General features: G+C 36.9%; 1 protein-coding gene across 2 annotated transcripts in view; it reads left to right on the top strand.

Moving 5' to 3' along the window:
- RUS4 (root UVB sensitive protein (Protein of unknown function, DUF647)) overlaps positions 1-25,680 on the top strand; it is an 81,459-nt gene that overhangs the window by 19,907 nt on the left and 35,872 nt on the right. For both annotated transcript variants that reach the window (XM_089787754.1, XM_089787752.1), the window contains exons 4-5: positions 19,747-19,809; positions 19,928-20,004. In XM_089787754.1, the coding sequence (XP_089643880.1) occupies positions 19,747-19,809; positions 19,928-20,004 (140 nt within the window). The remainder of the gene's footprint in view (positions 1-19,746; positions 19,810-19,927; positions 20,005-25,680) is intronic.

The following is a 25,680-nucleotide window of genomic DNA, read 5'->3' as shown; positions in this document are numbered from 1 at the left end:
TGAAAGTATGCAATGGCGTGCTAGGCCTATTAATTAAATTGAAAAACAATAGCACTTCTTAGTGATAAACTAGTCAATTTTATCTAGGAACACAAGGTCTAAAAGAAACATGAGAAGAGACTTTCACATCTACAAAATTATAAGTAGAAAATTCAAATTTCTGAAGTTTACTAATTGCATTTCCTGAGGTCTTACTAAAAGGACATCCTTAAAAAGTTTGAAGAAAAGGTCAAACACAGAGTTGGATATTAAACACTTCTAGTTTTGACAAAATTAAAATATGGATTTGTAGATTTCTTGAAATGTTATGGGCGTTAACTCAGGCCCTTTACAAGAGAAGTATGAGAGCTTAAGCTGGCTAATTAACAATCCTCTCTTATCCTGCAATTATTTTCTAGAGGCGTAATGCATTTCTGTAACTCTTATAGGCAAAAGGATTTAATGTAACTGATATTATCCTCTATTCGTTAACCATAGTTACAAAATGTACAATATATTGACATATTTCTGACGTTGATGTGTAAAATTATAATGATCATGACTTACTCTGCTTGATGTTTGCAAAACTAGTAACTCACTGTATAAGTGTTTACTGCATAACAGATGAGGATTTACATAATAAAGGAAAATAATAAAATATAATAACAAAAAAAAATACAAAATTTTACAGCTAACATCTGCCACTTTTAAAGCTAATATATACTATAGAATTACTCTATAACAAAAATAAAAAATTTATTGAGAAATATTAATTCCCAACCGGGCAAAAATTTAATTGGAGTCTGGAGTTGATGGACTTTGCTCTGACCACAAATGCAAACAAGAAGCTGAAAGCAACTGGTTTGGCAAATGGACTCTCACGTAAACAACAAACAAATGATTTTATCCTTGTCTTCAATAGACTCCCACGACAACTACAATGTGTCATCAGAGGTTGCACAATGTCATTAAATAGAAAAATAAGACTTTCATTTAGTGCTGTTTAGGTTTTCCTGGAAGCAAATTTTCACACATCTTTAAACGATTCATTGAGATTTTGTTATGATTAAAATGCAATTTTATTCCAATTAAACGTGATATTTTGGGCCTAAAAATCGTTGACTGTGTTGACTGATTTTTGGTATTTTTTGGGGAAAAACTTGTGAGCAACCCCGACTTGGGATAAATTGCAATGTTTTGAAGATTTTCACTTCACTGATATAAACAACTAATTCATGAAATAGCTTTCAGTGTTAATGAGCAAAAGTATCATAAAATTCCAAATTAATGAAACCAAATATGTTGTCGCATTTCAAATTTCAGCAGTATGTAGAAATAACCAGCAGGAATATGATTTTTTTCAAATGAATTATGACAATCAAATTCTTCAGTAGAATAACACTCAGCTCTACAAAAAATAATAGTTGGATTGGAGAATAAGAGAAAAGAGTTCAAGCACAAGTATCCCTCAGACAAAGAGTTTTCATCCACTATCTTCCTGCTAGAGAGTTTCGGTCCTCAGAGTTGGCCGAAGCCGAGATTCCAATTCTTCAAGAGAAGAAAGATGAAATCCAAACCAGTATCCAAGCATCCCCAAAATGAATCTAGCCTTCTCTTAAAGCCAAATGCAGTGACTCTTCAGTTTCTCCTGCTCGTCTTTTGTCCTTTTCCTGTTTTGCCACTTTTTTACCTTCATAATATTAAAATGACCCTTTTTAAATTATTTGCATACAGCTTACTAACAAGTCATTTTTATTACTATGAAGTTGGCTTGTAATTTCGTTATGTCCTCAAAAGGGGACATATCAGGGCACAATCATCAATGATATTTTTGCACACCATTGTAAAAATGTCTCCATCCAGTCATGCTTGTTGGTTTCTTTAATGACATTCATTGTCCAATCATGTAGGCCATGCCATAAAAACTTTCACTGAAATATGGTTGATGTGTATTTTCATCCCCAATCATATTCAGATAAGCTTAAAGCATATTCCACAAGCCAACTGCATATCATTTATGATCATTTCTTTGACTTCGTAGGCTTCTTGGCCTCTCAGTATATGTGATTGCCCCCATGTACAATGTTTTATAGCTTGGTGTTCAACGCTGCTCACATTTTCATAAGTTGTCTCAAGAAAATTCCGTGTGAGGAAAATTGAGTCATGACAACCTAACCTACTGTAAAACTCAACAAATAAAAAAATTAAAAAGTAGATGCCATTATCAAGAAATTTAAAAGAAATAGAAAAAAAAGCGTCAATAACTGCAAGCTGGAAGTGTTCCGAATGATAGCTTGGGACGTATGATGAATTGTCACAAATATTTGAATATCCTCGGCCTCCTTTTAGGTTTCTTTGATCCACTCAATCTTTGTGCTAGTCTTTTGCAATATTAAGTTTTGGGATTGGACAACATATGGTGTCCAAAAATATTTGCCCATCAAACCAACAGCTATACAATTTTTGCATTATTTTTTATGACCTGGTCAATTTTTTAGGGCCCACCATCAATGGCTTGTATGAGGATATTAGCAATGATGGTTGCATCCTTCACTTGCCTTTCATAATCAATTGCTTTCAGAATCATTGTTCTTGTAGGGGTTTCTATAATGACATTATTGATGGTCTGTTTCTGCAGTCTTTCCATCAAGCAGAAAGGATAGATACAATAGTTTTTGGTCACGTATCCTCGGTTGCTCGCAGCGATACTTGTATGAAAAACTTTCCCTTGGCTCGTAAGGTGGTGGGCACCCTTTCACACCCAATACTAATGCAATCAATAGGTGAATCGGAAAATGCTGCCATTCTATCTTGTCAATATGATGATCTAACAAGGTTCAAAGGAAGCTTTTCGATAGAAATGCAAATAGCAATGCTCTTATCTACTAGATTTCGTGTCTCATTTTTATAAGCCTTTTCCAATGGGGCCTCTTTTATAGTAAACAATGCTCTCTTTCTTTCTTGGGGAGGATGAATGAATACAATTTTAATGATGTCCACAAGACCACAGCAGTATATGGGACCAGCAGAACGTGCTAAACAGATTCCATATTTTTGTTACAAGATTCAAGAATTGGCAGATTAACAGATTTTCGGATGATTGATTAATTAACAGAGGAACAAATGTGTTCCTTATAAAGAAATACAAGGATGTTGTTTCTAAAAGAAACAACGTAGATTGAAGACGGAATTAGAAACAAAATTGAAGACAGGATAGGAAACATTCCTATTTGGACTGAAGACAAGATAGGAAACATTCCTATCTAGACTGAAAGACAGACTATAGACAAGTAGTTGACCATTATAGAAAGTATTTAACTAAGGAGATAATATCTTAATACCCTACCTTAACGGTCAACATACGGATGTCAGAACATTCTGGGATAACCGAGACCCTCCCTGGATCTACAGAATGCTGAAACCAAGAAGCTTTGCCAGAAGAATGTTATGACTCAAAATAGATTGCAATTGCCAAACGTTGTTTTTGTGGAAAAAACGGTAAAACCCAGAATCTCACGCAAAGGAGAAAATCAACAAACCCAAGAAAACAAAAATAGATTTAGAAGGCGAAAAATGGTGCTTCGCCTTGATTAGGACCCGGAGAAGTCGGATGCTTTGTAACACCCAGAACAAGTTGATCGGTGTTCCGATATTCAAAGATTTTGATTATGCGCTACTTCCAGGTTCCATAATTGCGACCATTGAATTTGGAGTTATGCTCGAGCAAAATATTTGTCAAAGATGCTATGACACGTTTTTCAATGAAAAACATGAAAATTTGTGAAAGCACGTTCTTCGAGGCAAAAATACAGAAGACCCAGAAGAATCAGAGAGTGACCCAAAAGAGAGCTCGAAAAACCCAAAAGGAATATGTTGTCGCTTTCTAGATTTGCTAGCTCGAAAAATTGAGGCATGAAAAACAAGGTACCTAGAAAAAAACGAATGACAACCCAGTTGAGCTCTCGAAAAACCCACCGTGAATTTGCAATCAAAAAAAATTTCCTACCCCAAAAGTTAGGGTTTCAAGTAGAAAATCCAGTCAGCGGCCATGGAGGTCAAAAAGGAAAAATATGGCGTTTTCAGTCCAAAAAACTCTGATTTTGATTAGAATAGAGGCGTTTTTGTTTGAGAGCAGAGGCAAGGAGATGTTTGCAAAACAAATTGAGTTTTCTCCCTTAAAAACGTTGCCTGCGATCTTAGAAAAACACGAGCCGTCTAAAAAAACACGGGTTTTTCACGGGTTTTGGATGACGCCTTTCAATTGCAGACTCAGGCCGACCATTCACAGGGAGAAGCCACGGCTTTGGAGGAAGAAATCACGATTTGCAGATAAGTTTGAAACACATAAACGTGTGCTGCTCGAAACTCAATCTCAGAAACCCTAGCTTGAGATTGTGATCTGATTCAGATTTCTCTAGATAGAAAACCCTATGCGGGTTTTTAGAGAAATAAACTGAAAAATTTTTGAAAAAATTTAAACAAATAATTTCAAGAAGAAACTATAAATTTTTCCGAAGAAATTTAAGTATTATCTGATACCATGTTACAAGATTCAAGAATTGGCAGATTAACGGATTTCCGGATGATTGATTGATTAACAGAGGAACAAATGTGTTCCTTATAAAGAATTACAAGGACATTGTTTCTAAAAGAAACAACGTAGACTGAAGACGAAATTAGAAACAGGACAGGAAACATTCCTATCTAGACTAAAAGACAAGCTACAGACAAGTAGTTGACCATTATAGAAAGTATTTAACTAAGGAGATAATATCTTAATAATTTCTTCCCATTTCCAACCTTCTGATATGGATCTTAATCAAGCTAATATAATGCCATGTGATGGAGTAGTAGTCCAAGTTCGAGCTCGATACAAAGGAAATGTTTCACTCAAATATGTAAAGTGGAAACGTTGTATCGTGGCTTCTCCAAGTTATTGTGATAAAGTGGAGGAAAAGCCTTGTGCGGAAAAGATACAAATGAAGTCTCCTAGGTACTACAAGGGAAGCCTACATGATGCGCTCTTGAATCGAAGGAAATCCATAGTAAAGCTAGGCTTGCAGAGAGATAAGGTAATGCCTCCTTTCCTATGCTCAATGAGTTTAATGCATGTTATTGATCCAGATACCGTAGTAAAAGAAGTATCTTTCAAAAAGCTTAAGTATAAAGGGGGTTGGGAAACGAAATAATCTCGCTACACTAGGAGATTAAAGTAAGTTCATTTGTTTGGATTTGTGGGTAGGCTTAATGTCACTTTCAGGGTTGTTGATCTACCTAATTAAATACAAATCCAATCGTTATGCCATTGGATATGAGTGATTTCATTCGTGTGGCACCAACGTTTGAATTCCCGAGTCTATATGATCGGATTTCAGCCAAACGAATTTCCTCATTTCGTAAGGGCTATTTTTTGCAAACTTGTTAAGTCTTTGATGTTTCTGCGTGAAATATAAGCAAATGGCAGTCAGATCAGCTGGGTATTATTGTTTGGTTGGACTAGAAAGTGAACTTAAGAATTACACTGATACATCGCTCAAGTTCTTTGATCTTGGCGATTTATGTAGAAGATTGAACACTCAGCCCATCCATCCAATCACACAGAAGCTAAAGGAGAGTGGATTAGTTGAAGCTATCGGGTTTCCCATGGCTGTGTAAGCTCCACAAGTAGTGAAGGAATGCATCGAAAGGTATAATAAGGAGACGGAGCAGATTTTGTTGCATGATCAATCTATTCTCCTTTCAGTGAATAGAGAATTGTTGCAGTCTGCCTTCAGAATTCCACTAAAGGAGGAGTATTGTGATATTGATTTTGGCTCCTCTGCATCAATGTTTAATGAGAAGAAAACTCAAAGGAGAGGAGATATACAAACTACATGGTTTCAGACTCCTTGAAGTAAGAACAGCAAAATACCGAGGACTCTCTTTGGAACTAATCTGAAGAGGGAAATTGTGGATATCTTGGCTTTATGCTGAGATTAAAAGGAAAAGAGGAGGTCCTAGATTTCATAGAGCACCACTTCTGCTTGGTTCAAGCCATTTGTGTTGATGAATTACAAATTGATTGGGCTTAGATAATCTGTGATGAGCTTGCCTCATGGCTAAATTCGGAAAGGGCATTCGAACAATTCTTTACGTCTTCCTATTTGATATATGCCTTAGCCACACATCATCTATGGCCTGGTTTGCCTTTTATTGAAAATTTCGATGAGAATACCAAGGTGTATGAATTCTATCCATATCTACAATTGGAGAATAGCTTTGAGGAATATGTTAAGGTGAATGATGCCTTTACCATGGGCTATGCCGGGAATTGCAAGGGTGCTTTGTGCAAAGGTTTTCAAAGCTATATCTACTGTAAGCCAGTTCAAATGTTGTTTTATTCAATTTCCATCTTTCTCCTACATTAGGATTGGTGCATTCGATGGATTCCCGAAGAGACTCCCTAGGTATCTAGAAGATAAGATTGTTCTTGTTGCATTATGTAGACAGATAGTAGAGGTTAACACCTTATGCTCTAATGTGAAGAAGATAGCCGACATTTCTTTTCCAATTGTGGTAGGATCCTATTCTGGTGCCTCTAGGTCTGATGCCCAAAATTTAGTGAAGGCCTTTGAGAACATAATTAAACTAATAGATTATGAAGCTATAAGGCCCCAATATGATCCTATTAGCTTTGTGAAAGACCATCTTAACCTTGGTTGTGCTTATAGGCATGTCCTAGATATTAAAGACTATTGGACAGATGTCATAATGAATACCAGACTAGAGAGAGGTATTAGTCTAGGTTGGCAATTGATGAGATTAAATTATATAATGATAATATTGATGTTAGTGATATCACAGATGATGGTTCCTACATGAGGCCTACTACCTATGATAAGATCAAGGACACTCCCATAGTGTCAATTGTTCTTGATGGTCTTGTGATTGATACAATGGAAGTCTTGATGGGTGGTATCATTAAGAGGACAAGCAAATGGGTAGAATGGACTAGAGCAAGGAAAAAGAGAACTGAAGCCACAAGTTCAATCAGTGGAGTAGCATTTGGAGCAGCTCAATCCCCATTAGCAGCCACTTCCACTACTGCAACAACATCAACATCAATTGGACCAGCATAATCTGTTGGTGGAGGAGACCAACCTCCTGGGAAGAACATTCAAGCCCCTCTGACTTGTGGAGGAGTATCTCTGCCAAATACTAGAAAAGTTGGAGATGAAGATGCAAAAAAAAATAAAGAAGAGAAGAAGGAGAAATCAATAGTCAAGGTTTCCTCTTCGGTGCTAGTCATCAATCTTGATGATGACAACTATCCTCTAGATGGTCAAGAGCAAGGGGCATTTGAACAAGGTAAAACACTAGCCTTATCTATTACTAAGACAACTACCCTTCCATTTTCTAGCAAGAGCAAGGTGACAACCCCAATTGCAAGGAAGCTCTTCGATCCATCGACCCTACAATCAACACTCAATGTCCTTTCAACTGAGTCTTGGTTGGAAGAGACTATTGATAGAAAGAAGAGGAGATGTGAGGAAAGCGCTCCATCTAAAGATCTAATTGCACAAGCAACTCAACCCCAACCAGTGTCGAAGAAGGCAAAGAAGTAGAAGACCCTAGCAACATTATCAGATGCAACTATTGGACACATGCTTGTGGAGATTGTAGAACCTCAGAAGGTGGGAATGTTTCATGAGTCAACTCCAAATGATTTCCAAATCAGAACTGTTGACATGGGTATTCCAGTACATGATTCTATGGTCAACATCTGGAAATCAACAAATGTGAAGATTGAAGACAAGTTAGAGGAGTTAAGGATAGAGAAAGAGGTACTGAAAGCCTTAAACAAAGAATTAATGGATTACATTAGAGTAGCACTTGGAGATAGATTTGTTAGTATTTTTGACCCAATTGCAAAGTAGAACAAGAATCTATCGACTAAGCTACAACAAGAGAGGCAATTTGGTCAACTTGGCCATGCCTGGATTAAAGAATTGAAGACCCAAGGTCCCCCTCATAGTGAACCTTGGAAATCTATTGTTAGACACAGATAAATTGAGAGAGGCAATGCTAAGTCACCAAACCTCGATGAAAAAGGAATCAACAAGCTTAACAGAGCAATCGGCCGTATTACAAGAGGTCATTGATATGAAGACTAATGGTGCTGTGACACATGGGATCCTCAAGTTGGGCCAATAATTATTGCTCCATTGGAAGCAATTGGTAGAGTATAAACTTGAAAACTTAGTAAGCCAGAAAAAGAACTAAAGGGTGCCTATGATTTAGTAAAGAAAGTTATGGACAAAATATTTGAATATCTGAAGGTTCTACATATTGAATCATATGTCACTAATAATAACCAGCTGGTAGACATTGAGGAATGAAGACTAAGTTTCTGGCATTCATTGAAGAAACTACTAATCCAACAAGCTTCCAAGTGGTGAGGATTCCAAAGCTCACAACAGTGGATTGTGTCCTCAAGTGTGCAGCAGAGAAGCTCCAATCAAAGGTCTCTAGAGTTGAAGAATTGACAGAAATGCATGACTATTGGGTTGTCAGAGCTGACAACATCCTTATCCCAAGTATTAAGGAGTTAAAGAATGTAATTGATGCTGTGAAGGCCCATAGAGCTAAAGATGTAACTCCAAAGAAGAATTGATGCTCTGTCGAAGGCGTTACATTCCTTCCAGAATGAAGCTACTGCAAGATGTGACAAGTGTTCCCCCCCCCTTTTCTCTCTCATCTAATCTCGTAGCCAAAGCTGGCATTCTCTCGTTAGCTTATGTAATGGATGACTGACTAGTCAATCCTAGTTTTAGATACACCTTCTCAAAGATGCTCTGTATTGTAATCATGAAATGTAACTGGCCATAATGTAAGGGCCTATAAATGTAACTTTCGAAGAAGTGAATAAGATTGACAAATTTTGGTGTGGACAAACCCCTATAGCTTTGACTATTGTGACTCTGCGTCTACATTTAAATTTTTCTATTCATGTTAGTATAGTTTATTTTTGTGTAGAGCTTTGGAGTGAATTGTGCTGTTAATGAAAGTTGTGGGATTGATAATGAACTTTGTGTTATTGCTTTCCTTACAATGGTTTTATGTAGTCTTACTCTCATTCACAGTATTATTTCATTTGCTTTGTTCTATGCAAATTAGTTTCATGTGCATTTTCATTGCTATGTGAGAGGTTGGGGATATGGTCGATGTAAGATATTGAGCTGGAAGCAATCTGTTGTTGTGGAATCTCAACAATTTGGGCAATCTATGGGTTGCTTAGTTGATCACATTTTCTCTTCTTATGCACTGTGCATCAATAGTTAAGCTTGCATAGTTGCATCCTGCATTCAGTAGATAGATTAGATTGCATGGCAGGAGTTGGAAGATACTTCAAAGTGACTCATATACATTCATGGTTGTGGAGGTTGTGAGTTATCATCAGAAATCCGCCTGGGATGCTTGAAGTATTGGGAAATCTGGTTTCATCCTCTTCTGCTCTCTGGTTGAGAGCACACCCCTAAACTAGTTGATCCACTAAAAAACATTATTCATTGCAAATCTTTGCATAAGGGAGTTGTACCTTCAATTCAGGGGTTCTTGACAGAACACCTACATTGACCCATTCTGCTGGTTTCAGCTTATTTTTCCACTACATTGAGCACATTAAGAGTTATGGTATAAACCAAAATCCAAGTAAGACAAACTGTTAACCAACACTTTGATAGATAAATCTCCCCTATGTAGTTCTTTCTCTTCTGAAGCTGCAGGACTTTTTTTCCTATAACCTTCAACTTCAAAGGAAAATGTAGAGACCTTGAAAATCAACAATGGCAGTTTGGAGGGAAAAATGTTGTATTCAAGAAATGTGATGTTCCCTACATAAAATGATTGAGGAATTAAAGATTTTTGAATTTGAATACAAACAAATTTGGAAATAAACTTCATAGACCCGTTGACGTATAATTCTGGATATGGAAGAAATTACATTGACAACAGGGAACAGTTTAACAGTGGTTACTAACAAATACCATAAGCTTCTATGCAGATTATGCCTGCAACAAACTATGGAAAAATGGAACTATTGCTACACTTAATAATGAATACTCCTCTCATATCTATTGTGTGAATTGAAATCAATAAAGTCTCATTTTAGTTTAATTATGTCAAGTGTAATGACCTCCTTCCTAGGATTCAGGAAAGTCATGGTCCTTACTTGCTGGTATACTAGGCATGACCAACTTGGGAGGGATGGTGGACTGTGATAGGTCAAGACTCAAGAATGTCTTCAGTATGTCAACAACTCTACTGAAAGGGCCATGATCCCTTTCGCTATTCACGCAATATTGCTCACCAAACTTGCGATAGAGAGATATGGGTAATGTCCTAGCTGTGACATTCGATCATAATTGCTGAGGGTCTCCCAGAATAAGTGGCGGTGGACAAAGATAGAATTAGGTTTAGAAAGTTTTTGCTAACAAACAATATTCAATCTTCCACAACAAGAAAAAGTTGGATGCTCATATTTGACCTGACACTTGGTGCTGTGGATGACAATGAAGGCTGCAAAGTACCAATTATGAAATTCAGACCAGATCTACCCGCAACTATCAACAGCCTATCTGAAACATGCACAAGTTTATTAAATTAGCCCACCTTGTGATCCTGGAATGGAATTGCCAAGCAAGAGAAAAGATTTTCATCCTTAATTCTTAAAGCATACATCCAGTGTTTCCTCCATAATTTCAAATTTAATCTCACAACGTAGAATTGCGCAAATGAAAACTGGATGGATTGAAATAAATGATGGAGCTTATTGATATATCCCTTTTAAGTCGGGCCCTTGGGCTGTAATTATTACAATAATAGATAAACGTCTATTATTAGTTAATGGTAATCTATTATAAATATTAGAATGTTTCTAATATTTAGTTAGCTGTAGGTAATTGTTAGTTTTCTCTTAGCTAGAATAGAAAGTTTCTATTCTTTGCAATTGTTTCCTAAGGAAACATTGTTCCATTCTTTAGTATACATAGACCTCTCGGTCTTTGTTAATAACAAGCAAGTATTTTACCAATTACTTCGTAATATGGTATCAGAGCCAATACTTATAAAAATTTCAACAAATTTATAATTTCTTTTGAAATTATTTGTTCAAATTTCTCGAAATTATATCAGTCTCTTTCTCTACAACCCACCTAGGGTTTTTGCCTTGAGAAATTCAAATGCTAAGAATCACATTTTTGTTGTACAAATTAGTGTATAGGAATAATGCATTTTCTTTGTAAAATTTGACTGGAAATCGTGTGGCATCCAACTGCAAATCATCTGGCTTGTGTTTGATATTGTTTCTCAACAAACACATCTCTAAATCGTGTCTGAAACATGTTTGTTTTTGCTCCAAATCACGTCTCACAATAGGGATTGTCGATTGCAAATCGAGTGTTCGCAAAACGTGTCCTGTAAATCACGACCAACATACTTGCATTTTTAGGGTGAAATCACTATTTTTTTGTGACAAGCTTTCATTGCCTCTACTGTCTTAGCAAAAACACCCCTATTTTGCAACTAAAATCAACCATTTTTGTTCAAAGCCGCCATTTTTTCTGCATATTCAACCTCCAAGGCCGTTGACCTTTTTTGCTCGAAACCCTAGTTTTTTACCTCGAATTTTTTTGATTCCAGATTGATGGCTTTTTCAAGGGCTCAATTGGGTTGTCCTCCGATTCTTTTGAGTGCCTCGATTTTTGATCCTATGGATCCAAAAACTGACAACATATTCTTGCTAGGTATTCGATCTCTCTTCTGGGTCATTTCAAATTTATTGTGTTTTCCATTATTTTTTGCCTCGAAGAACGTGCCTTCATAGATTTTCATGCTTTTTCATTGAAAAACATGTTATGGCATCATTGACTAATATTTTGCTCGAAAGCGATTCAAAATTCAATGGTCAAAATTATGGCACTTGGAAGTAGCGAATCATAGCAATTTTTGAATATTGGAATACCAATCAGATTGTTTTGGGTGTTACACAACGTCTGACTGCCCTTGGTACTAATCAGGATTCATGGGATTTGAATAACCAAGAGGCAGTGATGCTTCTCAAACTATCTGTGGCTGATGATCAACTCTCTCAGATTCCATCCGGCATAGTTGATGAGATATGGGCACATCTCAAAGGTCTTTTTGAGACTTCTGACTAAAGCAAAGCTTTTTTCTTGAAGAGCACTTTGTTTTCTATTATCATGGATGAGCGAACCTCGCTCCAGGCTCACCTAAATAGGATTCAGGAAATCCGTGATTAGTCGCTTGCCATCGGTAGCAAGATGGAGGAAGAGGACATTGTTGTTATCACTTTCTGGAGTTTACCAAAGTTCGAGCATTTTATTGAGACTCTTTAACATCACGTCTTTTGGTGTTGATATGAAGTTCACCAATCTCTGCATGCTTCTGCTTCAGCAAGATTGGTGGAAACAACATTTCGGTAGGAGTTCCAACTCCACCTCCATAGAGCAAACATTTGCTGCTAAATCCTTTCAGAAGGATAAAGGCAAGTCTCAACTGTCGTCTTAGTAGAAGTCTTTTGCTCGAGCTTCAGACAACTCACGAAAGAACACTCAATGCAACTATTGCCACAAGTTTGGTCACATAAAGGTTGAATGTCGGAAACGCTTAGTTGCCCAATCTAAGCAATCAAGTTCGCAACCCAAAGTGAACAATGCAGAGCACACTAGGCAGCCGAAATCTGCCTCTTACACCTTCATGGCTAAAAGACCAACAAATCACTTTCAGATTCAGTATGCTGGGAGGAATCACATTTTCTTTGGTGTTTACTACGTTCCAGGGATGAAACTAAATCTATTCTTAGTCATTTGTTGCGTCATTCTCCACACTTGGATGTTACCTTCAGTTCACATTAGTGTACCATTACTGATAGGGCAACTCAGTCTGTTTTTGCAGTAGATCTTGTGAATCATGGTCTTTTCCAACTTATTGATTTTGGTGATTCTCGAGACTTAGCTATGGCTGCTTGACAGTCTTCTATTAGCACACTTTTGCATCAGCGATATGGGCACTTAAATTTTTATTATCTCTCTCAGCTTGCTTAGGAAGAGCTTGTCCTTGGTTTGCCAGAGATTTAGACTCGACAACTTGGAGTTTGCGATGCATGCCAGGCTAGGAAGCAACATCTCACATCTTTCACCAGTGGCGATTCACGATGAGCTTATCATGTACTTCAGCTTGTTTATGCCTATATCTGCGGCCCTATGGCCACTCTTGTTCTTGGGTCCAGGTATTTTTTGTTGTTTGTTGATGATTTCAGTAGAAAAATGTGGGTTTATTTTCTTAAAAAGAAATTAGATGCATTTCCTGTATTAGAAGTTTAAACCTTTAGTTGAAAAAGAGTCTGACAAATCTATTATTATTCTTAGGTCAAACAACGAGGGGGAATTTTGTTCTAATGAATTCTCTAGCTTCTTGGATCCTCATGGCATCCAACGCTAGTTAACCACACACCACAACAAAGTAGTGTAGTTGAACGTCAAAACAAAAGAATCATCGAGATGGTCGATCCATGCTCGAACACAAATGTTTTGAAGAAATTCTGGGTAGAAGCAATTAACACTGCAAATTTGGTCACCCATAGTGGCGGTCAAAGGTAAGACTCCTGAAGAGGCTTGGTGAGGTCGCAAGCCCAGAATCAATCACTTGAAGGTTTTTGGATCCCTTGCTTTTGTTTGGATCCCTGATGTGTCACGCACCAAGTTGGATGCCAAGACTCAAAAACTCATGCTTGCTGGATATATTAGTTTTCACAAAGCCTACCGTTTGATTGACACTGAGACATCTCGTCTCATGTACAGTCGTGATGTAGTCTTTGATGAGCAGTGAGGACCATTCATGCCTATTTCTCTTGTTTCAAATCCAGTAGACCAGCCTATGAAGGCTTATGATTTGGGAGTTAGGCTTCCATTAGATCCACCTAATGGGAGGGCTCTAGTGGTTCCTGTAGCTCCAGTTATACCAGTGATCCCTGTACAAACACCTTCAACTTCTCCTGCAAGATCACCTCAATTTGTAGATGCTTCACTTGAGTTTGATCCAGATTCTTTTGATGAAGAACCTGATCACCAAGCATCTTCTGATACTAATGTTGGTCGTTCTCCTCTTCGGCCTAAGTTGTGGGCTAAAACACTTGCTGATCTTCGTGATGATGAGCTCATTAATGGGAGAACTGCTCGAAAAAAGAGCAAACCTACAGAACCTGTTAACTTTGCTTTCATGGCCAACATTCATAGTGTTTGAACCTCAAACATATTCCAAGGCTAAAGGCATTCCAAAGTGGGAATAGGCCATGACATCTAAACAACATAGCCTGTTGAAGAATAACACCTGGGTCCTTTTTGATCTTCCACTAGGGAAGAAACCCATTCGTTGCAAATGGGTTTACAAAATCAAATACAGATCTAATGGTACTTTGGATAAGTACAAAAATCGTTTAGTTGCGAAGGGCTTTTCTTAGTGCTAGGGCATTGAGTATAAGGAGACCTTTGCTTCTACTGCAAAGACAAGCACAATCAAATTGGTCCTAGCCACAACAACATAGTTTGGTTGGAAAGTCCATCAGGTAGACGTCAAGAGTGCTTTTCTGAATGGTGATCTCCACGAAGAGGTCTACATGATGCAACCTGTTGGTTTCAAGATTGTTGGTAAAGACCATTAGGTTCTTAGATTGGTGAAAGCTCTCTATGGCTTGGAGCAGGCCCCTCAGGCATGGTACATGAAAATTGATAAGTACCTCAGTGGTCAAGGTTTCTAGAGGAGTTCTTCACACTCAAATTTGTACATGAAGACTATTGACAGTGACATCATCTTTCTGGTTATTTATGTAGATGATTTGATCATCACTGGTAGTTCGACATCTTTGATTCAAGGAAGCAAACAAAATTAATGCCAATCTTTTGATATGACTGACCTTGGGCTCATGCATTATTGCCTAGTGTTGAGGTTTGGCAATAGTCTTCTAGTATATTCATCTCTTAGTCCAAATATGCTAGGGCTCTGTTAGACAAATTCCGTATGCAGGATTGCAAGCCTGCATCTACAACCATGGAGAAAGGTCTCAAGTTATCCACAAAGTATGATTCTCCTTCCGTTGATGATACTACATACAAACAACTAGTAGACAACCTCATCTACCTCTCTGCTACTAGGCCTGCCATCCGCTTTGTAGTCAACTACATCTCACACTTTATGACAGCTCCTAAGGCTGATCATTGGATAGTAGCAAAGTGTATGCTTCGTTATGGGAGAGCACTTCAGAGTATGAACTTCTTTACTCTCGAAGTTCTAATCCTAGACTCAATGGGTTCACAGGTTCAGATTGGGTAGGCTTTGTTGAAGATAAAAAGTCAACTTCTGGATATGTGCTCAGTTTGGGATCCGATGCCGTCACATGGACCAGTAAGAAGCAATAGGTAGTTTCTCTCTCCTCTACAAAGGGATTATTCAGGTAGGATGTGAAGTTGTTTGGCTTCGTTAGATGCTTGGGGATATGCAAATGTCACTAATAGGACTGGCCACTTTGTTTGTTGATAATGAAGGTGTTATCAAGTTAGCACGAAATCCGGTCTTCCATGAATGAACCAAGCATGTGAATGTTCATTGTCACTACATATGACAACTAGTTGAAGACGGGACAATAGATTTGTAGTATGGTCCTACCACAGATCAGACTGTGGACATTCTCACCAAGCCTCTTTTATTATGATAATAGATAGTTTCTATTATTTCTGTTTAGTATCTAATGGTTATCTGTTGTAATCTTCTGTAAATATTAGATTGTTTTTAATATTTAGTTTTTTGTTTCTAGAATAAAATGTTTCTATTCTTTACGATTGTTCAGGAAACATTGTTTAGTCTCTTGCATATAACAAGCAAATATTTTCCAATTACTTCATAATATGGTATTAGAGCCAATACTCCAAATTTTTTCGAAAATAATTATAATTTCTTTGTTGAAATTATCTGCCTTTTACTTTTAAAATTATTTATATGCATATTTGCTTCCAATTCTCTCTATAATTCGACTAGGGTTTCCATTTTGAGAGATCTGAATCTGCCGACTTCTTATTCTAGTGGGTTTTTTGAGATCTCAACTGGGTTGTCATCTGTTTTTTTTGGGTGCCTCAATTTTTGAACTAGCCGATCCAGAAACTGACAACATATTCTTTTTGGGTTTTTCGAGCTCTTCTGGGTCATCCTTCAAATTTTTTGGGACTCTAATTTTTGAGGGTTACATGTACTTGCATGTTGTTTGCATATGCTTCTTTATCATGCAAAGTCTCGTCTTTTGCCTCCCTTGAAAATTCTGGTGGGTTTGCATAATTTTTTCCCTCAAATTTTTTTTTTTTTTTTGACGGGCTTTCATATTTTTTTCGCTAATTTTCTAAAGGGGTTTCTATAAATTTTTCCTTAAAATTTTTTGATTCTGTAATTCACAAAGTTGTGTGGGATTCCTTTGTGGGTTTGTAATTTTTTCCTAAAATATTATCTGTTAGGTTTTAACATTTTTCTTTAAAAATGAAACTTTGTATTGTTAGGTTTTGATTGATTTTTTACCTCAAAAATTATGTTGGGTTTTGATTGATTTTTCATCTCAAAAAACATGTTAAGTTTTGATTGATTTTTTACCTCAAAAATCATGTTGGGTTTGTTGGTATCTCTAACTCTCTATCACTGCGACCAAGCTACTCGATATAGGCCGAGTCATATAAAGATTTGTAAATAAACATGTACATACCGAGCTCTAAAGGAGCTGAGCAAGTCTTTGGTCTCCGAGTATATTCAGTATAAGCCGAATCTAATGTTTACTGAGTAGTTTGAGCATATTGATGTCGAGTTACACAAAAGCTGTCGAGCATGGTAGAGATTGAGCGTCAGTAGCATGTACAATGAATGCTAAGTATCAGACACAATAAGTGCCGAGCAACGTAGAACTACATTCAAGTCAGGAATGATACAAACTCTGAGGTAAACTGTTTCAAGCCAACATGGACAAGATATTTAATACTTGTAGAGGTTGTTACAGAGGTTATTACGTGTTTTATGACATGGATCACAAATCCCTATGTGCAGTGATCAACCAATCAGATGAAGGGGCAAAATAAGGAAGCATCTAGAAAACTCTTAATGAAATCTTTAAATAGAGCATATCTAAACCTATTTTAAGGATGATGTGTGGTGATTGTGATGAGGAGCAAACAAACTATTCGTGCGATTCAAGTATGAATGTGCAAACATTGCAGAGAAGGCAAAAGAGTTTTTTTATTACAGAACAGAGGAGCGACCTTGTCAAAGCAGTGAAGGATAGTAAAGCTATATCAAATCAGAGATTAGATCAAATTGAAGATAGGAGATCCAAAACTAGCTTATTAGAGTAGACCAAGGATCAGGTACTGAATTAGTTTAACAGATTGTGTCAGGGATAATCTCTTAATAGGGTGCTCTTAACAGATCTTTGTAAATCTTTTAACTGAGTCCTTACTTTGTTGAAGTGTAAAATCCTCTCACAGGGTAAGACCTAACAATCTTAACAACCTTTAACAAGGCAGACCCCTCACAGGGTTGATCATCGGATATGGTCGAACATTGTAACCTTAATAGGTCAACTTTATTACTGCAGTAGTGAAGATTTATGGTTGTCATCCCCACCTTAATTTTACCTTTGCCTTGGAGGGTTTTCTGGGTAACCAAATCTTTGTGTTATGTGCTTACATTTCATGCATGTGATTGATAGATTAGATCTATATGTTACTATAGTTTGATTTTACAAGCTGTGTTATGCATGCATTAGATATGAGATGATAAATGTGGTGAATGCACTAAAGAATTGTTAAGAGGAATGAAGTGTGATAGATCCTGATTCAGCTCCCCCTCTCTTAGTATCTTAGCTTCCCAATTAAGACTTCCAACAAGGTTTTGATTGATTTATCACCTCAAAAATCATTTTGGGTTTTGATTGATTTTTCACCACAAAAATTATGTTGGGTTTTGATTGATTTTTCACCTAAAAAACCATGTTTGGGTTTTGATTGATTTTTCACCTCAAAAACCATGTCAGGTTTTGATTGATTTTTCACCTCAAAAATCATGTTGGGTTTTGATTGATTTTTCACTTCAAAAACCATGCTAGGTTTTGATTGATTTTTCACCTCAAAAATCATGTTAGGTTTTGATTGATTTTTCACCCCAAAAATTGTTTTCGGTTCTTTCAATTTTCTCCTAAAAATCATGGCCTTTTGCGGTTTGTTTTGTAGCATTATGCTTATTTGCAAAGTTTTGGAGCATTATCCAACGTACCATCAACAGTCTTCTCAACAGACATCCTTTGCTCAAGATTCATAAGGCTCTTAGAAGAACATTCAATGCAACTATTGCCATAAGTTTGGTCACATGAAGGTTGAATGTCGGAAGTGCTTAGCTGCCCTATCTAAGCAATTTGGTTTGCAGCCCACAACTAAGAGTGTGGAGCACCTTTAGCAGACATAATCTGCCTTTTATGCTTTTTGATAGCTTTGTGCTCTGGATAGATTAACCATTAAGAGAGGGTATAATGATAATAGATAGTCTCTATTATCACTATTTAGTCTGTAATGGTTATCTATTACAATCTTTTGTAAATATTAGAATGTTTCTAATATCTAGTTTTTTGTTTCTAGAATAGAATGTTTCTATTCTTTACGATTGTTTCTTAAGGAAACATCGTTCACTCTCTTGTATAAATTGATTTCTTGATCGCTGTTAATAATAAGCAAATATTTTCCATTTACTTCGTAATATCTTGGTTCTGATAAGTTTGTCAAGTTCAGAGGACGGCTTGGTGTTATGGATAGATTAACCATTAAGGGAGGGTATTATGATAATAGATAAACGTCTATTATTAGTTAATGGTAATCTATTGTAAATATTAGAATGTTTCTAATATTTAGTTAGCTATAGATAATTGTTAATTTTCTCTTAGCTAGAATAGAAAGTTTCTATTCTTTATGATCGTTTCCTAAGGAAACATCGTTCCATTCTTTTGTACATATAGACCTCTCGGTTTCTGTTAATACCAAGTATTTTACCAATTACTTTGTAATAGTAATTTCCTGCCAAGTATTTAAATATACTTCTATTTGAATTTTGTTTTGTTTATCTTTATTTTTTTATTTTTCATTAATATATATGGTGCTAGTTTTGAATTTTAATATTAAACATCTTCAATGTGGGAAAAGGGACAAAAGCTGAATGAGACTAAAGCAGACCCTCACTTTTTGTTTTACAAAATATTATTTTTTTGGTCAGTTTTATTGAAGTAGCCCGAGGGTTTAGCCAGACTTGCTGAGATATTGGCCTAGTGTAGACTCAAGGCAAATTCCAGATTGAATCAGACCTATAGATAGGTGAGGGATGGAATGGGTTGTGAAAAACGCTACAACATAGATTCCAAAAAGCATAAATGATCAGATCTGAACGAATATGGATATGTATGTGTACACAGACATACACACGCATATAATGGTTGGGGATTTGAACCTGGGTCAATATCCCAGAAATGCGTCCATTTTGCCCTAACATTACAACCCGTTAGACAATATATTCTATTATTTTGTATCTTAAATTTGCAGTATGCTATGGAATATCTGACTGATTAACATGTACATTTAAGAGTTATTTTTTCTTGTTTTAGTGGAGCTTCAAATTTTCTAAGTTTTTTTAAATTTGCAGTCAGCAATTCATCGAAGTTTTGCTGTTGCTGATAATCTGGGTGATGTCTCAGCCAAGTCTCAGGTAAGTTAATAAGCTGGAACTGTACAGTCTTTTTATCCTATCTTTGATTCACCATTATATTCTGACTGGTGTATCTATCTGTCAATCGTTGTTTACATGTTTACAAATTGGTGAACAGATACAAACAGTATGTTTTGACAATATTGGACTTGCACTTGCAGCGTGCTTGAATTTGTTGTGCAAGAACAGTCCAAGGTGGTTCTCTATCTCTTTCATTCATGAGAAACTTTTCTTTCAAAAAGCTTTGTACTTTCAGCACACTGCTATCTTGTTTATTGTTTATGTACTATAGTGAGTTATCTTGTAGGCTCATTCTCACTGTTTACCCAATTTTCTCTCATTTTCGGATATTCAAAACATGCAGCACATAATTGATTTCAGTTGTTACATTTCTTTCTTCAGAATGTATTTTAACAGCCAAAAAATGGTTTTTGCAAGGATTGACATGTATGGTGTTTGGATTTGTAAGAACTCATGACAAAATCTATGTAATTAGTTCTTCACTTTTCCAAATGCTTAGAGGATAGTTATTTTGCCAGCACTTCTCATGCAATCTATTAGAGTTTTGACTGAAATATTTTGGTTTGAGTTCTTGAGACATCGTGATATTGCTTAAACATTCATACAACTCATATACATACTTGTTCTTGCCTTTCCTCTTATTGATTGCAATCAACTCACTAGATTTCTTCCTGATCTCACAACCTTCATTTTTGAAATGACATCATAACCATTCTCACACATCTATCCAATGCTCAACAGATTACAATACAAACTGTTGGCATTGATGAATACTCAACGCCACAACTCCCAAGAATCACTGTATGCAAACACCTGTCACAAAAAGAGAGAAGCAAAGCTATGGAAGTTGGAATTCATAGACCCACAGAAGATGAAACATTCTTGATGTGCAAAAAAGAGATCACAATTGTAATGGATGAATATACAAAGAGAGATCAATCCTTATAAAAGGAGATAATAATTAATCATAGAATTAATTATTATATGCCCGAACTTTAGCTTAAGTAGAATAGAGTTAATAAGAAAATATCTTATTACCCCAACACGCCCCCTTAAGATAAACTTAAGGAGTAGCTAAAAACCTAGAAACTACTACTGAAAGTAAATTTGGGTCCAGGCAACAAGGCTTGATGAGGTAACCAAGCACAACCAAATCTTTGTAAAGAGGAAAAATAAATAAAACCACCTGGGAAAAACCCTACTCCAATAATAGATGGAAATAATGCTGAAATGAACTAGTGAAGGACTGAAGAAGCCTCCAAACTAGAGAATGTCCCAGAAGATAGGAACAAAAGGATGATCATGAAGAACACCACTGAAGCATGTAGAAGCTGCAAACTCTGTTGAAAAGTAACTGCTGATCTGAAGAACCCCCACTGCAATAGAACCTGACCAGGTAGAGAAGACTATAATTTGCATGAGTGCTCTCAGAATACACTACTTGAATTAGGAGGCACACAAAGGCAAACAACTGAATTGGAAGATACAGATGGCATGAAACACCAAAGCTTGAAGAGCTGTTCAATCGAACATGGAAGGCTGCATCTAAAGTAGGAATGAAAAGAAGAGTGTCTATATGGTAAATGATCCATCTCACTGAAGTGCATAGGTACCCAACCTCTGCATAGGAACAAATATTGAATACATAGCTTATTCCATCGAACCAAGGAAGCATAAGAGCCAATAGAAGAAATCCCCTAACACAGACAAGGGTGAGGTGATAGGCAACTGGAAAAGTGAGCCAAAAGAACTGCATGTCGAGGAACCACAATTAAGATGCATGGATAAATATATGTGTATACTGAGGTGGTCAATCTTAGACACGTCATGAGGCTAATGTCACAGAAGGGACACTTACTAGACAAAGGTAGATGACAAACAAAGGCAAAACGTCAACCCCCAATGACATTTAATTAAAGTAGTGCATGTACAATAAGACACAAGATATGGTGAATCTCAAGAATAATCTGTATGAGTTCCCCCAGATGACACTGCTCGTATCAAGAGACAAAACAAAACAAAACAATTGAAACGAAAATACAGAAAAAATATGAAACTTTATCTCAGTGCGTTTGCAAGAATGTATGATGTCTACAAAGACCAAAAGAGACATAAGGCTGATACAAGAGATAGTACAACCCTTGACGAACCATCTAAAGCAACGAAGTTGATCCTTAGACCTGAAACAACCAAAATATCTACTAGAATGCAAAAATGCAAAAGATTGAATAGAATGTGCTTGGAGCAGAATCTGGAAAAACAACCAGCATAACTGGAAAGAGCTCTGAAAGACCTTTCCAACAATATAGAGAACTCTCGAGATCGGATGCTCAAGATGTCTTCTAGAGTGCAAAATGGACCTCTTGATTTTGATAGCGAAAAAAGCTATCAAAAAGGCATCAAAACTGAAAATAACTTGCACCACTGTGACAGGCTTGGAACCAGCTTTTCGGTGATATCTCGTTTGCAGAAAACAAAGTCTGTATGCTTGAGATATGAGCAAAAATGCAAAAGTAGGTTCAAGAGTGCCAGAAGGGCAAGCTAGTTAATGATGCAGTGCTGATGTCAGCAAATGGTGGGCATAAATTTAGTGGTCATTTCAACGTCATGGCAAAATATGCCAAAAAAAACACCCATGCCAGAAAAAAAAATCTAGTTGCCAGAAAAGAAGACCATAAAGGGGTCGGTGCTGGATAAAAATGCATGTCAAAATCCCATGAAAAAGTGCCACTCCAAGCGCATGAGGGCCCTGAAAAAAATAGATGTGGGCATTGAAATCAATGCATGTAGAAGTCCAAGTCAGGGCCAAGAAGCATACAAGGCCTGCGATGAAATGACAAACATGGCCATTCTCAAAAAAAGCGCATGCCCTCCTTCAATGACCGTTGTTCAATCTCTAAAAAATTGCCCAAATTTTGGGAAACATGGCCTGAAAAATGTCTTAAACCATTGCCAAACAAATGGTTAAACGGTTAAAGGATACCCCAATGTTTGCAAGCCCATGGAGTCATGAAACCATCTTGGCAAAAAACCACTATTTAGAAATAGTAAAAAAAGGCCGGTCAAAAGCGGAGACTAAACCGCTGTGCATGGTCCTGGAAACCATTGATCATGGTAAACCACTGGAAATGGGTCCAAAAATCCACTCACAAAACACCAAATTGCCTACAATAATTTTAAAGATGTGGATCCCATGCCACTTTCATTGTGGCCACATTACACTACCCATTCAAATCCTCCATCGAGCACATCCATGTGAGCACACCAAACCATGCCAAAAAAAATGCAGCACGAGCCAGGAAAAAAAGCACACTTGTCCAATATAAGGTGTTGGCATTGCCAATAAACAAGGGTCACCAAAAAACACTGCATAAATGTTGTGCATGAGCGTGACGATGGCAGTTGTAGGTGTTGTTCACACAAAAAAGGGGGACTGCTAACCTTGAATGGTGAGGGGATGCAAAGCTTCATTTGCAGACCTATGCAAGGAACGTGCACTGAAACCAGAGTGCTTGGGAGCGAGTATCAAGGTAGGGATACATGTGGTCCTTTGCATGTGCTCCCCTTAAATGGAGCAGGAATTTTTTGGGGGCATGCGTTTTAAAAGAAAATTGTTGTGAACAAAGTGCCCTGACTTTGTGCGTAGTGGCGCGATCCAGCTAACTCGAGCAAACACCTATCACAACCACCTAAAAGGAAAATTCAGACTTTAGAGTTCGAGGTTGCACAAAGAAAACTCCAAGTTGAATAGATGATTGAATGACTTGAGCGTGTGAATGACGCCAATATTCAAGGCATTGACGGAGTCAATGCATAGGTATAAAGGACATTGGAAGCCAGGACTTGCATGGCAGAAAGGAGACTGCTGTCAGATAGGACAAAGGCACGTAGATGCTAGCGGTATCCCATGTGTGCGCTACAAGCCCTGTAAGCCTTAAAAAACTGAAGGTGCATGGCGCGGAAAAAAGGGCCCATGGGGGCATGTGTAGGAGCGTAGGGCCCAAACACACATGTGAAGGCTAAAAAATTGGGCAGGGCCCGAGATAGACTGTGTAGAGGGCGAAGCCCACATTTCCAAAAAAAATCGGCTCCCCTTTGCTTTTGAAAAAAATGTATGCACAAAGATTATTTTAAAAAAAAATCTCATCTGTTGACTTTCACAACTGAGGCGTTGATAAAAAATAAAATGTGATAGTATTGTTTTGACAAATAATATCAAAAAGAAAACCGTGACCTCGTTTTTTGAGCCCAAGGCTATATGGCCTTGGGATAAAATAATTGTGGGTGCTCTGAGCTCAATGGTGATGTCCATTTGGGCTCGAAGTGACCCGAAATAAAGGTCATCCCTAGATCTAATACTAAATCCTCTAAAAAACACAGATTTGAAAACTGCTTCCAAATCTCTCATAAAGATAACATGGGCATGAAGGTCTAGAGCTTTGATACCATGTTGAAGTTGATGAAAGCTCAACCCCCAACTCTCAAGAATCATTGCATGCAAACACTTGCCACAAAAAGAGAGAAGCAAAGCAATGGAGGTTGGAATTCACAAAAGATGAAACATTCTTGATGTGCAAAAAAGAGATCGTAATTGTAATGAATGAATATACAAAGAAAGATCAATCCTTATAAAAGAAGATCAAAACCTGAATTGGAACCTAACCTAGGTTGCATGATAATAATTATTAAAAGAATTAATTATTATATGCCTAAAGTTTACCTTAAGTAGAATTGAGTTAATAAGAAAATATCGTATTACTCTAACACAAACCCCTTGCAAAGTAAATATTGTCAATGTTGTTCTTTCCATCAAAAGTAATCAAACCTTTGCCAACAATATAAGCTTCCTTATCATCATCAAATCTAATAGGACCACCGTCATATTTTTCAAGTGTAACAAATTTTCTTTTATCTCTAGTCATTTGATGAGAATAACCACTATTAATCAACGATTCATTCTTATTCCCTCTAATATCATCAACTTTAGCACAAATATCAGAAATATCATTCTTAGATCTAACATATTCCTTATCGTTGTCAATATAAAATAGACAATCTTCACCATTTGACTCATCATCCGAAATACTAGCATTTTCATTCAAATAATAAGTTTTTCATCTTCATCGTCATCAAATTCTTCTTCAACCTTTGCTTCTTTGTAAGTTGTTTCAGATTTGTTCTTGGAGGTGCCAAACTTTCTTAGCTAAACACCACCAAAGTACCAAACGACTGCTCTTATGTAAATATCTGCGCTTCATACACTTCTTCAATGCCTAAAACCTTATTAGTGTAACTGTCAGGTAATGTCATCAAGGCCCTCTCCATAAAGTCTTCATCAGTTATATTGTAGCCTTGATCCTTGATTTCATTAACTGCATTCTCAATTCTTTGAAAGTAACTTATGATACCTTCACCTTCTTCCATCCCAAGATTCCCATAGTGTCTCTTAGCAGTCAACTTTCTAGATAGTTTTACTTTTCCATTTCCTTCACAGATCTCTTTCAACTTTTCCCAAACTTCATAAGAAGTCTTCAAAGAAATAACCTTAGAAAGTTCTGATTTAGATAAAGCACTAGTAATAACATACCTTGCCTTCTCATTTCATGCATGCTTCGATCTCATCTGCTATTTGTAAGCCATTTGTAGAGAACATATACTTTGTCTCAACATGCTTCCAAGTCTTGTAAATTTCAATTGATACTAGGTAACTTTTCATTTATCTTTCCATGAATATTAATATGATCCGTCAAACATATGGATATTAAAATTTGAGAGCCATTTGATCTACCTCAAGCAGTTAAGCACCACACCAAGAAACCAAGCTTTGATACTAATTGTTGAACAGACCGA

This window comes from Cupressus sempervirens, chromosome 6 (genome assembly GCF_028749045.1).
Source record: "Cupressus sempervirens isolate cs-2001-9-10 chromosome 6, ASM2874904v1, whole genome shotgun sequence".
NCBI lineage: Eukaryota > Viridiplantae > Streptophyta > Pinopsida > Cupressales > Cupressaceae > Cupressus > Cupressus sempervirens.
This window is presented reverse-complemented; position numbering and strand designations above follow the sequence as displayed.